At 38.0% G+C, this 15,182-nt stretch overlaps 1 protein-coding gene across 1 annotated transcript in view; it reads left to right on the top strand.

Moving 5' to 3' along the window:
- Positions 1 to 15,182, top strand: part of COL3A1 (collagen type III alpha 1 chain) — a 106,567-nt gene that overhangs the window by 63,953 nt on the left and 27,432 nt on the right. Inside the window, exons 16-35 of the mRNA XM_040439256.1 lie at positions 551 to 649; positions 763 to 807; positions 896 to 994; positions 1,353 to 1,406; positions 1,509 to 1,616; positions 3,011 to 3,064; positions 3,166 to 3,264; positions 4,069 to 4,122; positions 4,344 to 4,442; positions 4,594 to 4,647; positions 4,735 to 4,788; positions 5,185 to 5,238; positions 8,563 to 8,616; positions 9,871 to 9,915; positions 11,460 to 11,558; positions 12,034 to 12,141; positions 12,242 to 12,295; positions 12,423 to 12,476; positions 12,572 to 12,625; positions 13,469 to 13,522. Coding sequence (XP_040295190.1) covers positions 551 to 649; positions 763 to 807; positions 896 to 994; positions 1,353 to 1,406; positions 1,509 to 1,616; positions 3,011 to 3,064; positions 3,166 to 3,264; positions 4,069 to 4,122; positions 4,344 to 4,442; positions 4,594 to 4,647; positions 4,735 to 4,788; positions 5,185 to 5,238; positions 8,563 to 8,616; positions 9,871 to 9,915; positions 11,460 to 11,558; positions 12,034 to 12,141; positions 12,242 to 12,295; positions 12,423 to 12,476; positions 12,572 to 12,625; positions 13,469 to 13,522 — 1,395 coding nt within the window. The remainder of the gene's footprint in view (positions 1 to 550; positions 650 to 762; positions 808 to 895; positions 995 to 1,352; positions 1,407 to 1,508; positions 1,617 to 3,010; positions 3,065 to 3,165; positions 3,265 to 4,068; positions 4,123 to 4,343; positions 4,443 to 4,593; positions 4,648 to 4,734; positions 4,789 to 5,184; positions 5,239 to 8,562; positions 8,617 to 9,870; positions 9,916 to 11,459; positions 11,559 to 12,033; positions 12,142 to 12,241; positions 12,296 to 12,422; positions 12,477 to 12,571; positions 12,626 to 13,468; positions 13,523 to 15,182) is intronic.

Here is a 15,182-nt window from a genome sequence, read left to right as displayed (position 1 = left end):
TAGTGATTTGTATAATGGCTATAGGCCTTCACTTTTGCACCATGCTTTTTGAATCATGGTACATCACTAAGGCTCTGCACATGCCACGTTTAAACCTCCAGACATTTACTTCAGAGAACGGCTTTGAAATATGTCACTGAATAGCCATACAGCAACTTATGCTAGCTGTAGGCTACCATTTAAAGAAGAAACTGTATACTATGTGATATACGTTATTTTGGAAGCTGTATAGAAAAGTGCAATACAGTTGAGAAAAAAATTATACCAGCGTTATATAAGCCCTGTACACTCTTTGGCAATCGACAGGTAAATGCGGCCTATGGATGTACTTAGAGCTTTCCCAGAGCATACCTTGAAAGTTGGAGAGATATATGAATATAGTATAAAATGTATTTCTGTTTCTCATTGCTATTGTATTTTACCTGAAGAATAAAAACAGAATTAATTACAATTTTTACAAGAGCTTGACATTTGTGTAGAAGTTGGAGTGGATACCAGTTTTGACTATGGTTATTAAAGCTTATAAAACATACTTCTTTTGTCTGTTTAGGGTGAAGCTGGATCACCTGGGCCTCGTGGCTCTGATGGATCTCCAGGGGGTAGAGGTGAACCAGGCCCCCAAGGTCCTGTTGGTTCAACTGGATCTGCTGTAAGCAGTCATATATTTTAAATGTGTATATTCAATATACATGTTTATTTTTATTCACATTTAATATGACAATTAAATAACTCAACTTCATTAACTTAAATGTATTAATTCAGGGTCCTTCTGGTAGAGATGGCAATCCAGGTGGCAAAGGAGAAACTGTAAGTATGACAGAGCATGGAAAGCATATTTGGTTTGGTTTATTACAATATGTGCAAAGGAACTTAAAATTATTTTTATTCTCAAAAGGGTCCTGCTGGTATTCCTGGTGCTCCTGGTTTGTCTGGTGCTCGTGGTCCTCCTGGTCCAACTGGAACTAATGGAGCCCCTGGCTTGCGTGGTGCAGCAGTAAGTAACCAAAGACAATTGCATTATCTGAAACATTATAATGTCATAAATACATTAAAGAAAAGTTTTGTTTGGTAATTTACTATTTCTTCATTAAAATGATTTACAGTGTATATTCATTGTTTCAGGAGGTGTTTGTCATAAGTAATTTATTTGCAACTTTTCTTAGAATGTAGTAAAACTGATCTAAATAATGAATGTATTTTTATACAAGATAAAACCTGTGTTTTGCTCCAGCAATTTTGTTAAAATGTGTAATGAAGTAAAGCAAGAGCCAAAAAACTATGGTATATGTTATATAATATAATGTTCATTTCAATATTAGGTCTAGATAATACCTTATGACTTTGATTTTTAGGGTGAACCTGGCAAAGATGGTTCTAAAGGAGAGCATGGTGCAAGGGGAGAACGTGTAAGTCCTTGGATATATTTGAGATCTATTCTGTAATTTAAAAAAAAGCATTTTTACTTAAATAACTATGGTATGTTGATATTGTTATATTACTGTGTTAAGGGAGAAGCTGGAACTCCAGGTGCACCTGGTCCTGCGGGTGAAGAAGGAAAAAAAGGAGTGAATGGTGAACCAGGAACAAATGGGTTACCTGGAACTCCAGGAGACAGAGTAGGTTTAGTTACATTCTTTAAAATACAGGTGACATGTTTTGTAGCACTGCATTTGCTCGGGTTTCAATTTAATCTAATAACCATGTCTAGTATTGCACTTTTTGTGCATAAACAGCCATGTTTAACTGCCAGATATGATGTACTATGAAAATGAAAGATAAATATGATGACAGTCAGTGTCGGACTGGGGTGCCTGGGGCCCATCAGTAAAATGTATTCTGGAGACCTACTGTATAGCTATATGGAAATTCAATCTGCTCACACAGCCGCAGAAGCAGCAAGATGTTATAAGATGATTATGGGGGGCCCCTGCAGTGACTTTTACAGGGCAGTTCCCTGGGGAAAGGGGATGCTGGCTGATCTGCCTGAGTGCCTAGAAGACATCTCAGCCACCAGATACATCTATAAACTAGGTACTTTGTTAAATAATCTACCTGTTTTTAATATGAACATAGGCTGGGGGAGATGCTATTCATATGTAGTGTAGTCAATGTCAGGTGCCACTTGTGAGGGGAACTAGGGGTCCACTTTTCCCCCTTAGCTCTGTTGGTCAGTCTGAGCCTGACAATAACACAAAAAATCATAACACTTTATTTGTTAATTGTGGAGGTGCATACTTGTTTAATTTACATTTCAGAATATGCTAGGTGTGTGAGAAATAACATTACATCTGACCATTTTATGACATGTATTTGCAACATATGGCAAAAGATAGGACATTTCCTATATTTTGAGTGGCGGAGGCACAGATCGGAAGCCCAGGGAAACACTCTGAAGTGCTTCCATGGGCTTTCGGGTCTGTAGCTCAGCACCACAAAAGATAGGGCATGTCCTATCTTTTGTTGTATGTTGCGGATTGCGGAGCTATTCAAGTTAATGTGTCTACATCCGCAAAACAGAGTGCGCATAGCCGGTGCCCATGCATTGTGGACCACTATTCATGGTCCACAGCACGGGTACGGAGCCCTTACGTTCGTGTGCATGAGTGCTCAGATATAAATTACAATTCATGCAGTAGAAATTGTCAGTTATTTTCTAAACTTATACAGAGCACAATTTTTAGGTGATTACTTTTCAGCTTGTTTATAATATACAGTAGATGTTAGACTTTACATTTAGTCTCCATGTTAAGGTTTAACGTAGGTTTTAATACGAAGAGGCATAAACTCCTGTGATGCAAAGACTCCATAGACTCCTGTGTCGTAAATCCTATACCGTAAATCCTATACTGAACCAAATGTAATTTATATTAGTCTTGTGATATAATATTCTTGAAACTAGGGTTTAAATGTATGTTTATATTTATCAATGATAAAAATGGCATACAAGCTCATTGATTTCACAGCCATTACACTTAGCTAAAGTGTTATATCTATATGCATTCTCTTCCAGGGAGCTCCAGGTTTCCGTGGACCCCCAGGTAGCAATGGAGTACCGGGTGAAAAGGTACGGTAATTTGTTTCTCTATTAGATAGATAGATAGGTAAATAGATAGATAGATTATAAATAGTAATTAAATATTAAACTATTCTTTTATATATATTTAGGGGCCTGCAGGAGAACGTGGACCAGCAGGTAGTCCTGGTCCAAGAGGTATTCAAGGTGAATCAGGAAGAGATGGAGGCCCTGGTCTACCGGGATTGAGGGTAAATATTTATATGCACATATTCTTTTCATGTTTGCTACAGTTGCATTATAGTACTGTTTTGTAGCACTTTTCATTCCATTGTAAACATTGTAAGACCAGAAATTGTCAGTCTATTCAGTTCTGCAATCTCTCAGGCTAAAAAGTGCTTGCTGCATAATGCAGCTTCCTACCTAGATGTAAATTCATAGTGAAATTAGGATGACAGTAAACTTAAAGGGAATCTGTCATCAGCAATCCTCTCCCAATTCACCTGTTTGCAAAGACATATGGCTGTAGTTCACCTGATTAAAACTTAGTTTTTGTTTTGTTGATCTGTTATAATAACATTTACTTATATGCAAATTAGGTCTTGGTGCAATGAGGGTGTCACGATTTTTCTTGTTGCACCCAGGCTCCACTAATTTCTGTGGTCAGCCCTTCCCTCGCTGGGGAGGGTCTGGCCACAGAAGGAAGTGGAGCCTGGGTGCAACAAGAGCAGTGGTGATTTCATCATTGAAACAAAGCCTGAATTTGCATATTAAAAAAAAATGTCAAAACTCTGGACAGAGAGTCAGTTCAAGAAAAGAAAAATAGTGTTTTAATCATGTGAACCATAGCTATGTGTCTATGATAACAATTTTATAGGGAGGTCGCTGGTGACAGATTCCCTTTAATCTAATTAATGAGAAAGATAAAGATATTGTTAATTTTGGAAGCAAACAATAAATTGTTATGAAACTACAGATATTTATTGAAAAGGAAATCAGATTATAACCTGCTAAGTCATACAGTATGGAGTAAAATATTTTATTCTGCATTTTAGGGTCTTACAGGAAGTCCAGGTAGCCCTGGATCTGATGGCAAGTCAGGACCCTCTGTAAGTGTTCAATGTTTGGTTAAAAGCTGTAACATTTTTATAGTACTTGTTATAGTAAGATGCTTATTTTATCATATTGCTTTTGAAAATCATGTTATTGCAATTGTTTGCAAAGGAGAGGTGTAATTATTTTTCAATCTTTTTGTCTGACATATGACCTGTCAGTACTTACTTTTTGCTGGATTTATTGCAATTTAAGAATTCCTGACTTTTCTTTTGAGGGTCCTCCGGGAGAATCTGGACGTTCAGGCAACCCCGGCCCACCAGGCCCAAGAGGTCAGCCTGGAGTTATGGGCTTCCCAGGTCCAAAGGGTAATGAGGCAAGTACTCTCCAACATTTGTTGGAATCTTTGTAATTTATTGTTAACTTTATGTATATAGCACTATATATATAATTAGAATATGTCATAAATGACTTCTAAGAGTATTAAAGTAATATTTTTCTAACTATTCCTTTGTACTTTTCTATAGGGAGCACCTGGCAAAAATGGAGAAAGAGGTGGCCCTGGGTCTCAGGGACCACAGGTATGTCATTCTGAACTTTTTCACTTACACTATTATTATTTATTGAGTTTTAAATTATAATTCCATGTATTAAAATTTATTTATTAGGGTCTACCTGGAAAGAGTGGTGATGCAGGACCACAAGGTCCCCCAGGAGAAGCAGTAAGTACTCTTACAATTTTAGCATGTTTCGTATACCTTAAGTATAGAAGATATGTGATGCAAAGAAAATGTTTGCTGCAGTGCAAACATTAGGCTTACTTCGAAAACATATTAAAATGTATTGGTATTTTTACAGTACTGCATTTAACCATTAATATGTTCTTAGCCTATAAATAATTGCTTTTCGGCATGTAATTCTAAGAATCATAGCTCTTTATCATAGATTTCATAGACTTTTATCATGCTGTCTCTAGCAGTGTCTGTAACCAAATAATTCTACCTAAAATTTAATTTAGGAGAAGTAATTACATACAATAATAATTTTGAAGTTTGTATTAGTTCAAAATGGGATTTTGAAATGTTGTATGTTTACTGAGAAACTTGTGCATTTACTAGGGTCCTGGAGGTGAACGAGGAGAACCAGGAGCAACAGGTCAACCTGGCTTCCAGGTAATATTGGAAAAGCTTTACCTATTTGTATAACCGATTTCATGTTTTAAATCTGCATAATTCAAAAGTCATAAGTTTTTTCCCTTGACATATCTGTATGAGTGTTTGTTTTTTGCAGGACAAGTTGCATTTTTATAAAGACATAATTTTGGGGGTACTTCAAATGTATTATATAATATTTATATTTTTGGGGGAGGATGACCACATGAAAAAACACAGCAATTCTCTCAGTTTTTTTGTGTTTTGATGTTATAGTTTTTAGTGTGCTATAAGTGACACAATAACTTCTAGTCAGTACAGTTTTGCAGGCCAGTACAATTATTCCAATACCTAATTTATAATTTTTTTTATATTTTTCTACTTTTGCATAATAAAATCTCTAAATGTCTTTAAAGTATAATATTGTGTCGCTGAATTCAAAGACTCAAACATATTAGTTTGATTTTGTGGGAAGAGTTGTAGTTTTCATTGCTGACTTTTTGGTTGGTATATGAAACTCAGATATTTTCTAGGGCATTTGTTTCTCTATTGCCTTCTCTCTCTTTTTTATTTTTTTATTTCAGAATTTTTGCTCACTACCCCCTCCCCCCCCATTAAGCTCTTTAAAACAATTATGACAGCAATAGTAAATAATGTTACTGACATATATAGTTATGGGTAGCCATATGGTTTATGGTGTTAACAAACAGCGCCTGTTTTGCACAAGTGTCCAGGGGCAGAACAGTTGTTCTGAACAGGCCTTCAGAAATTATCCCTTTTTGGGATCAGCAGCACAGTGTGGATCTGGAACGGGAAAGGTCTAAGGTGTGTAGAGTAATAGTGTCATGTAGCAATAGAAGAAGCAGCAGTGGCAGCACAGCATGGAAAAGGCAAAGCAGTAAATGTATGTTCAGCTGTTTAGAAGAAGTAGTAGTAGTGATGGTTGTGTACTGGGTTATGGTAGTGACAGTAGATAGAGTAGCTACTGTTGTGGTGGCAGCAGCAGTCATATCGTACAGAACATAATGGCAGGCAGACAGTGGCAGTGGTATAAATAGCCCCTGTCAGCAATGGCATAACTATTCACTGGCCTCAGCAGCAGGTGTTTGTCAAACTAAATGAGGCATGGATCCATGAATATTTGCAAACATGACATTTAGTACACTGGTGGATGACAAGTTTCTCTGTTGGGTGAAAACCCTCTGCCACACTGAAAACCCCCTCTGAGATGACATTGGAGGTTGGATAAGACGGTCAGTGGATAACAATTTTACTATAGGCCAGTACAGGCCCCAAAAATTAGGCTTTCACCTGACAGAAAAGGACAAGTGATTATGTGGCTGGAGGTAACATTAGGCAGTCACTGAGCAGCAATTTACTGTAGGCCAGTGGAGTACAGGCCCCAAAAATTAGGCATTCGCCTGACAGAAAAGAACAAGTAATTATAAGGCTGGAGGTATATTGGACGGTCAGTGGATAACAATTTTACTGTAGGCCAGTACAGGCCCCAAAAATTAGGCATTCACCTGACAGAAAAGAACAAGTGAATATGTGGCTGGAGGTACATTAGGCAGTCCCTGAATAGCAATTTTACTGTAGGCCAGTGGAGTATAGGCCCCAAAAATTAGCCAATTACCTGACAGAAAATAACAAGTGATTATGTGGCTGGAGGTATATTAGACGGTCAGTGGATAACAATTTTACTGTAGGCGAGTACAGGCCCCAAAAATTAGGCATTCGCCTGACAGAAAAGAACAAGTGATTATGTGGCTGGAGGTACATTAGGTGGTCACTGAATAACAATTTTACTGTAGGCCAGTGGAGTACAGGCCCCACAAATTTGCCTTTTAACTGACTGAAAAGAACAAGTAATTATGTGGCTGGAGGTATATTAGACAGTCAGTGGATAACAATTTTACTATAGGCCAGTACAGGCCCCAAAAATTAGGCATTCACCTGACAGAAAAGAACAAGTGATTATGTGGCTGGAGGTACATTATGCGGTCACTGAATAACAATTTTACTGTAGGCCAGTGGAGTACAGGCCCCAAAAATTAGGCATTCACCTGACAGAAAAGAACAAGTGATTATGTGGCTGTAGGTACATTAGGTGGTCACTGAATAACAATTTTACTGTAGGCCAGTGGAGTACAGGCCCCAAATATTAGGCATTCGCCTGACAGAAAAGAACATGTGATTATGTGGCTGGGGGTACATTAGGCGGTCACTGAATGACAATTTTACTGTAGGCCAGTGGAGTACAGGCCCAAAAAACTAGGCATTCATCTGACAGAAAAGACCTTTTATGCCGCTGTATATACCTACTGTAAGACAAGGACCATTTTTTGTTCTGGATGGTGGCAGATATGTGTGGGCTGGCATAAGGAAATTCTTTAAGTCGTGGTCATCACAGAAGTTGAATTCCTCCGAGATCCATGCCTCCAATTTTTAGAAATGTCAGGTAGTCCACACTGTCGTGAGCTAGGCGAGTCCGCTTATCGGTCACGATCCCCACTGCTGCGTTGAACATCCTTTCTGACAGGACACTCAACGAGGGGCAAGCCAAGAGTTCCATGGCAAATTGTGCCAGCTCTGGTAGCGGGTATATCGAACCCCTAAAGAGTTTTTTGGGGGGCAACTTGTATATTACACCAGTTTCAATTAATTATTCCAATAGCGTTTGTCCCTCTATATAGCTGCGGTATCGAAGCAGAACCGCACACAACTGCTGCACAATACAAATGCACTATAATATACTTTCTATGTTAGAAAGTATATTATAAGCATATCACACCACTTAGTGTATCACACCTATTGATAGCACACCTATACGAGTCCTTAAAAGGACTTTTGTGGCCCTAATAGCTAGCGTTTTGTGTCTCTAACAGTGTGTCCCTGCTCCACAAAGCAACCTCTCCCTACACTGACAAAACACAGAATGTAAAATGGCTGCCAGAATGGGTACTGTTATAGGGTGGGGGTGTGTCCATGTGCTGAAACATCTCAATTGTCTGTCCTGTCCCACCTGATGGATGTGTCATGGGTCAAAATTCGGTGGAATGCAAAATAATATGGCGCATGCGAACATCGCCATATGTTCGCATGTTCGGCGAATCGCGAACTAGCAATATTCGCAGCGAAACGACCGCTGGGCAAACCGCAAGGCCATCTTTAGTTCTTATTAGTTGTTGCGGTACTACTAGTCTATATCATAGCTTGTCTGTGTTTATTTTCCTGAAATTAGCTATTTAGACTGCTGTGGAATCAAGTGTATAGTCTCATATACTCTTTCTTCCAAGACAATTTAGTCTTTTTATACAAGTAAAAGTTTCTGCATTCTTATAGGGAATGCCTGGATCTCCTGGAGCCTCTGGTGAGAATGGAAAACCTGGGGAAGCTGTAAGTAACTTTGGAAATTAAGAGTTTTTTCTTAATGAAATGTAATTAAAAATATTAATATCTGCGCTGAGTTTATGCTGTATACCACAGGCCCTAAGATGTTCACACAACATGAGCCTCTCAACTCAAGCCCCTGTGGTCATGCAATGTGAAGGAGTTTGAATGGAGAGGCTGTCACCAGTCGATCATGCACTCTGCCACTCAATTTAAAGTCATCCCAATTTTTCTAGAGATCAGTGAGGGTCACAAGCACCACCCCTTTCAGAGGTGTATTAACTATGGTATGTAGTACTACTGGTATCATAGTGCAGTGGTGCACATTGATGCCAGTAAAGTATGCCATGTGACCACCGCAGTCACTGATTTTTGCTTGGAAACATAGACTTGGTGGGCCGCCAGGGCTTCCACTTTGTGTCATCAGTGGAAATAGGCAAGTGAATTCAGATAGCGTCTGCCTGTATATGTGTAATATATATATATATATATATATATATATATATATATTGTGGGGTTTCGCTCTGGTAGATAGGGTAAGCGAGCGCAGTACTGAGGCAAAATACAAGTTCTTAACTCAAAACGTCAGTGTTTATTCACACTTGAGGCAATTGTACAAAACAGCCCGTAACTTTGCAGTCTTGGTGTTAATTCACACACAATGGAAAGTTCATACAACACAACTCACCTTGCTTGCAGTTATGCCTCCAGTAGTCCAAAGCAGGCTTCAGGGGGCCTGTTTCCACAGCATGCGGCTCTCAGCTCTGCAGCACGGCACAAAGCCTCAGATCCCAAAAACAGAGACCTCTCTGCTGAGCCCAGCTGCCTATTTAAGGACAGCCAGGTGCTGCCAAAACCCGGCCTGGACCGTGGGGAGTAGTCACCCACCCAGCACTTTGACTACTCCCTGTAAGAGCCGTCCCGGATCAGCTATTTCCAGCCATACTAGCTAGCAAGGTGTCACTGCTGCTGACACAGAAAACTGTCTCTTACTCCACCGAGGCCAGGAACCTCGGTGACACATGCTTATCATCCAGGATGAGTCCTTGTACCTTCTTACAAGATATATATATATATATATATATATTATCACATTAAACTATTCTGTAAATTCCATTTTAAATAGAATAATGTGATTGTATGTAAACTGTATGTTAAAACACACATAGTTTTTCAAATAATAGTGATGATAATGTGATGATGATGACGACCATAATATGAATTATATCATTATAATTCAACAATTTATTTTGTCTGTAGGGACCAAAGGGTGAAATTGGTGCTCCAGGAAACTCAGGCAGTAAAGTAAGCTTTATATTCCTGTTTTATTGCTAAAAAATGTTTAATAAAATTTACTCAAAAGCATCCACAGATGATGTGATTTCATGGTTGTTTAATTGCACCGCTCTTTCAGAACAGTAAATTCCATTCTTCCAAAATTACCTTCTTATGTTTTTTCATTGTTCAGTTTATGACCTATAGGGTTAACTAAACAGATCATTCACAATAAAACAAAAATATTGTCTTTGTCATCTTCTTTTACAGTTAGATTATGACCATATTTGGCTCAGGTAGTCCATTATGCAGGATATTTCACACAATTAATGTCAATCAGGTTTACTTCCTTTTTTTCCCATGATTTGTATCTTTTTATGGCAATATAAAAAGTAATAGAGGGTATAAAATCATTAAAATAACAATTACACATTTTATTGATGAGCATTTAATTTAACATAATGGTATTAAAGGGATATTTTCTTTACCACTGGGGACCTTTTCTGCAGACCCCTCAGCATGGCCAGACCAGCAGTGGGAATCATACTTACTTGATCTCTGCTACTGAGTTCTAGCTCCATCGCTCACCCTAGGTACTGTAGGTCTTGGGACTCCCCACATCAACATCTGGTTTGGCATGGGTCACATTGCCCCTGCAGTCAACGACTAGACACAATTGTGACATGTAACCCATGCATCACATGACCCAGTGACATGACACAAGGGTGACACATCACCACTATGGCCAGCCGCTACTGGAACACAGCGATGGGGATCAGGTAAGTTTGCCCTCCGTGAGTCCAGCCAAGCTGGTGGTTCAGCAGAAAAGGTCACCAAGGGTGAATAACCCCCTTAAACAATTCTCACACATGCATATTCAACCATTCTTTAAATACCAAATGGCAATCAACAAGCTGACTGTACACTAATCAAGAAAGAAAATGAACAAAAGCCAAAACCCAAATATACTTAATGATTATTTTCTCAGATAATGTTAGTTAATCAAGTTAAGTAATGTATATACAATTGCAGACAATGCAGGCTGATCTTCCCTGTTTAGAGAAACCCATGAGAGAAGCTGTAAAGCTGTCTGATGGCTCACTTTGCAGCTTTTATCTCTTTTTTCCTAAATTTTTATAAACACTCATTTAAGCTGAAATCCTAAACTATATTAAACCATATTTCAGTTAAATGAATGTTTATAACCACTTTGGAGAAAAATATTAAAGTTACAAAGTGAGCTACTAGACAACTTCTCTAGTGGATTTCTCTGAACAAGGAACAGATCAGCCTATATTGTGTGCATTAAAGCAAACAGGTAAAAAAAGGCCACCAGAGTCAAATATTTAATGAAAATGTATCAGAAAAAAAGATTTTTAGGCTCTAAAAGATGCAATGAAATAATAATTTTAATAATAGATACACCTAAAGTGTACATAGCCTTTAAATAATCATAAAGAGTTGATTAAGTCCATTCTACTGTGTTAAATCGGCTCATTTATTTATCACTGTGATATGCTGATAGCTCAGTAATATGTAAAGTGTGTTCATGCACTAATTGCTATTTTATTTAGGGAGAAAATGGTGTACCTGGTGAAAGAGGTGTGCAAGGCTCTCCTGGAACTCCCGGTGCAAGAGGAGGTGCTGGTCCTCCTGGACCAGACGGTGCAAAGGTATATATAGAGGAGGAACCAAAGTTAGAATAAGCAAATAACCCATTTACTCTTCATAGTGTTTTATGTCTGAAGTTGTTCTATATAGAGCTGTGCATATTTTATAACATTGAAGTTAAATCTGTTATATAGGGCATTTTGTGATCTAAATACATTGGAAATATTTCAGCCAGGCTTCATTTAAAGTACTGTATGTGAACCAATTTTTCCAACATGTATAAATGTGTGGAAAAAAGATGTGCTATTTTAGTGTGGCACCAGTGTCATCTAGAAAAGTGTTTCAAAACAGGTAAAACAATGGCATATTCATCAACAGGGTGGTCACTGATGCATAGTTCATTGGTGTGAGACTAGTGCACCATTTATATAGTGCATAGTATTGATAAATGTAACCAATAAGCGTTAATTATATTATATTAGGTAATTTAAAATCATGTGTTTTAATGCATTCTAAATAATTTATATTTCTTTCCAGGGACCAGCTGGTCCATCTGGCCCATCTGGAGCAATGGGACCGCCTGGTCTCCAAGGAATGCCTGGAGAAAGGGGAGCATTTGGAAGTCCTGGGCCAAAAGGAGAGAAGGTCTGTTTCTTATTTTTTTTTCTATTAAGCAGATCAATTTATATGTAAAAAATGGCAATCATTTCTTGAAATAATCTAAAATATTCTATTGCTGTTTTAGGGTGAACCTGGTGGCGCAGGTTCAGATGGAGCTCCAGGAAAAGATGGCGTGAGGGTAAATTTGTAGAATTCTACATTATTAATGTGTGTTATTTATCTATAGCATATTATTTTGGTTTATACACAAGGAATAATTACTCGGTGATATGTTTATTTAAGAAATATTCAATCTCTTTATGTAGGGACTTACTGGCCCTATTGGTCCTCCTGGTCCTGCTGGTCCATCTGGAGATAAGGTAATGTTTTTGTCTTTTCTTTATATAATAGTTCTCATGCTTCATCTCCAATTCATACATTGCTATTGATTAACAAAATCAATTGTCTTTTATAGGGAGATAGTGGCCCAGCTGGACCTCCTGGGCCTACTGGTGCACGTGGCGGTTCTGTAAGTACAATTATTTACTAGCCTTGAAGGCTCAAATAAATATATATTTACTTTATGAAAGACAATGCATGTCTTTGAAAGTAATATTTTTTTCTCAAAACAACTATTGAGTAAATTCATGACTTACAATAATTACTGCTTACCATTTCTTTTTATTTTAAATTTATCTGATGCAATTAGTATAATATTGGTTTGCTCGAATATTAACAGAATCATTTTGCATATATCTAAATGTATGCCATATGCTTCAATCTAGGTGCCAATTGATAATTTGTGATGCAAAATAAAGCAGCAAAACATACTATTCTCTACCATAAATATGGTATCCATATTTGACTGGTTTATGCTGCAACAGTCCACTTCCCAGAATTGCTAAAATGGGTTGTTATATATTGAGGACCTATCATCAGGATAGGTAATCATTATCTGATAGATGGGGCTCTGACATTTGGCACCTCCACCAATCAGCCGTTTGAAGGGGGGGCAGTGCTCCATGCAAGCCCTGCTTTCTGGTCATTAAACTACATGTAGTCTCCCTTGCAGCAGCAGAGAGGTGTAATTTCAAGTACAAACTCCATTCAAGTGAACAGAGGGAGAACTTGTAATTACACTTGATTCTGAGATGACAGGCAGTGTACTGAACAGGAAGTAGAGCTCGCATGGAGCGGCCCCTTATCAAACTGATTGGCAAGGGTGCTGGGTGTCAGACCCTCGTTGATCTGATATTGATGAACTATCCTGAGGATAGGTCATTAATATTTATTGCCTGCACAACCCCTTTAATACAGAACATTCAATCGACATATGACTAACAGTTTATAATTGTTTATTTTTATGTTTTAGGGAGAACGAGGGGAAACTGGTCCACCTGGTCCTGCTGGCTTTCCTGGAGCACCTGTAAGTACCTCTAGATACAATTTCCACAAATAAAACGATAGTGTATGGAATTGTAAATGGCTCAAGTATATACATTATGGAGCTTCTATTCCCCATTTTTTTTTTGTTTTTCCTCATTTCTGACAGTCTTGATATTTTATATAATTTGTTACAAAAATACACTAAGCTTACAAAGAACTTGACAGTTGTTCACATCTATATTACCTACATTTTTAGTTTTTCATTTAAGGACAAAATATATTCTGATGATTATGTCTGAAAATAATTGGTAAAGCTCAAAAAAACATTATTTGTTCTACGCCATTGTGCTAGAGAAAATATAGGGTAGTATAGCCAGAAAAGGAATATAGAACTTTAGGTTGTACTCTCACCTAATGCTGTTATGGTAAGCTACAACTGTAGAATCATAAATTAATCAGTTGGGATTCTTGGCTGTAAATGTCTAGTGTCCGTCACATGAGTTCTCCAGATATCAAAATAATGCAGGCACAGAGAGCTTTTGAAAGCTCTAATGAAATATAGGACACAATTACTATCAAAAGAGGATCCACAGGGTCTGTATTAAAACCAAAACATAATATGTTTTGGGGGACACAGCACCTTTTTCAGAAACAATTGGACTGGAATTATTGTCCAATTGTATCAGAAGAAAAGGCTGTGTTCCTGAAACACATTTGGGGTGATTTATCAAACTGGTGTAAAGTAGAACTGGCTTAGTTGCCCATAGCAACCGATCAGATTCCACCTTTTATTTTCCAAAGGAGCTGTCAAAACTAAAAGGTAGAATCTGATTGGTTTCTATGGGCAACTCAGCCAGTTGTACTTTACACCAGTTTGATAAATGATCCCAGTTATGTTTTGGATTTAAGACCCTTTAGATCATATTTGGATTGTGATTGTGTTCTATATTTCATTGGAGCTTTTATTCCCAGAGGAAAAGTTTGGAGATGTATTCTGTCTTTCCAAGACTGACATATGTTCCAGTTCATGATGAATACTGGTGAATAAGATATGAGCAAGTATATTAGTGTATATTTATATCAATGATATTTCTGTTGTTTTGTGTTGCCCTGGGAGCAGATCAACAAAATAACAACAGTGCTGAATCATCACTGAAACCAAAGATGCCCAATGAATCCCATTGACTATAATGTGGTCCATCGGGGTCTCTGTCAGAGTGCCTGGCATTTTACCAGAAAATAGTACAATAATCACTTGGTAATTAGACCATGTGACTCCCATTGAAGCTTTCTGGATCCAACAGTGTCTGCTGTGTGGACAGGAAGCCAACTTCTCTATTCATTGCTAACAGACTGACATTGAGACTTTCATAGTAATAAATAGAGAAACTGAATTCCTATCTACATAGCAAATGCTGTGAGATCCTTCAAGTTCCATCTAGGATCACATTATTTAACTACCAGAAGTAAAACAAGTTTACAAAACATCAGTAAGGGCTCTTTCACACTTGCGTTGTCCGGATCCTTCGTGTACTCCATTTGCCGGAAGTGCCCGCCGGATCCGTAGCACCGCAAGTGAACTGAAAGCATTTGAAGACTGATCGGTCTTCAAAATGCGTTCAGTGTTACTATGGCAGCCAGGACGCTATTAAAGTCCTGGTTGCCATAGTAGTAGTGGGGAGCGGGGGAGCAGTATACTT

Source organism: Bufo bufo, chromosome 7, assembly GCF_905171765.1.
Source record: "Bufo bufo chromosome 7, aBufBuf1.1, whole genome shotgun sequence".
NCBI lineage: Eukaryota > Metazoa > Chordata > Amphibia > Anura > Bufonidae > Bufo > Bufo bufo.
This window is presented reverse-complemented; position numbering and strand designations above follow the sequence as displayed.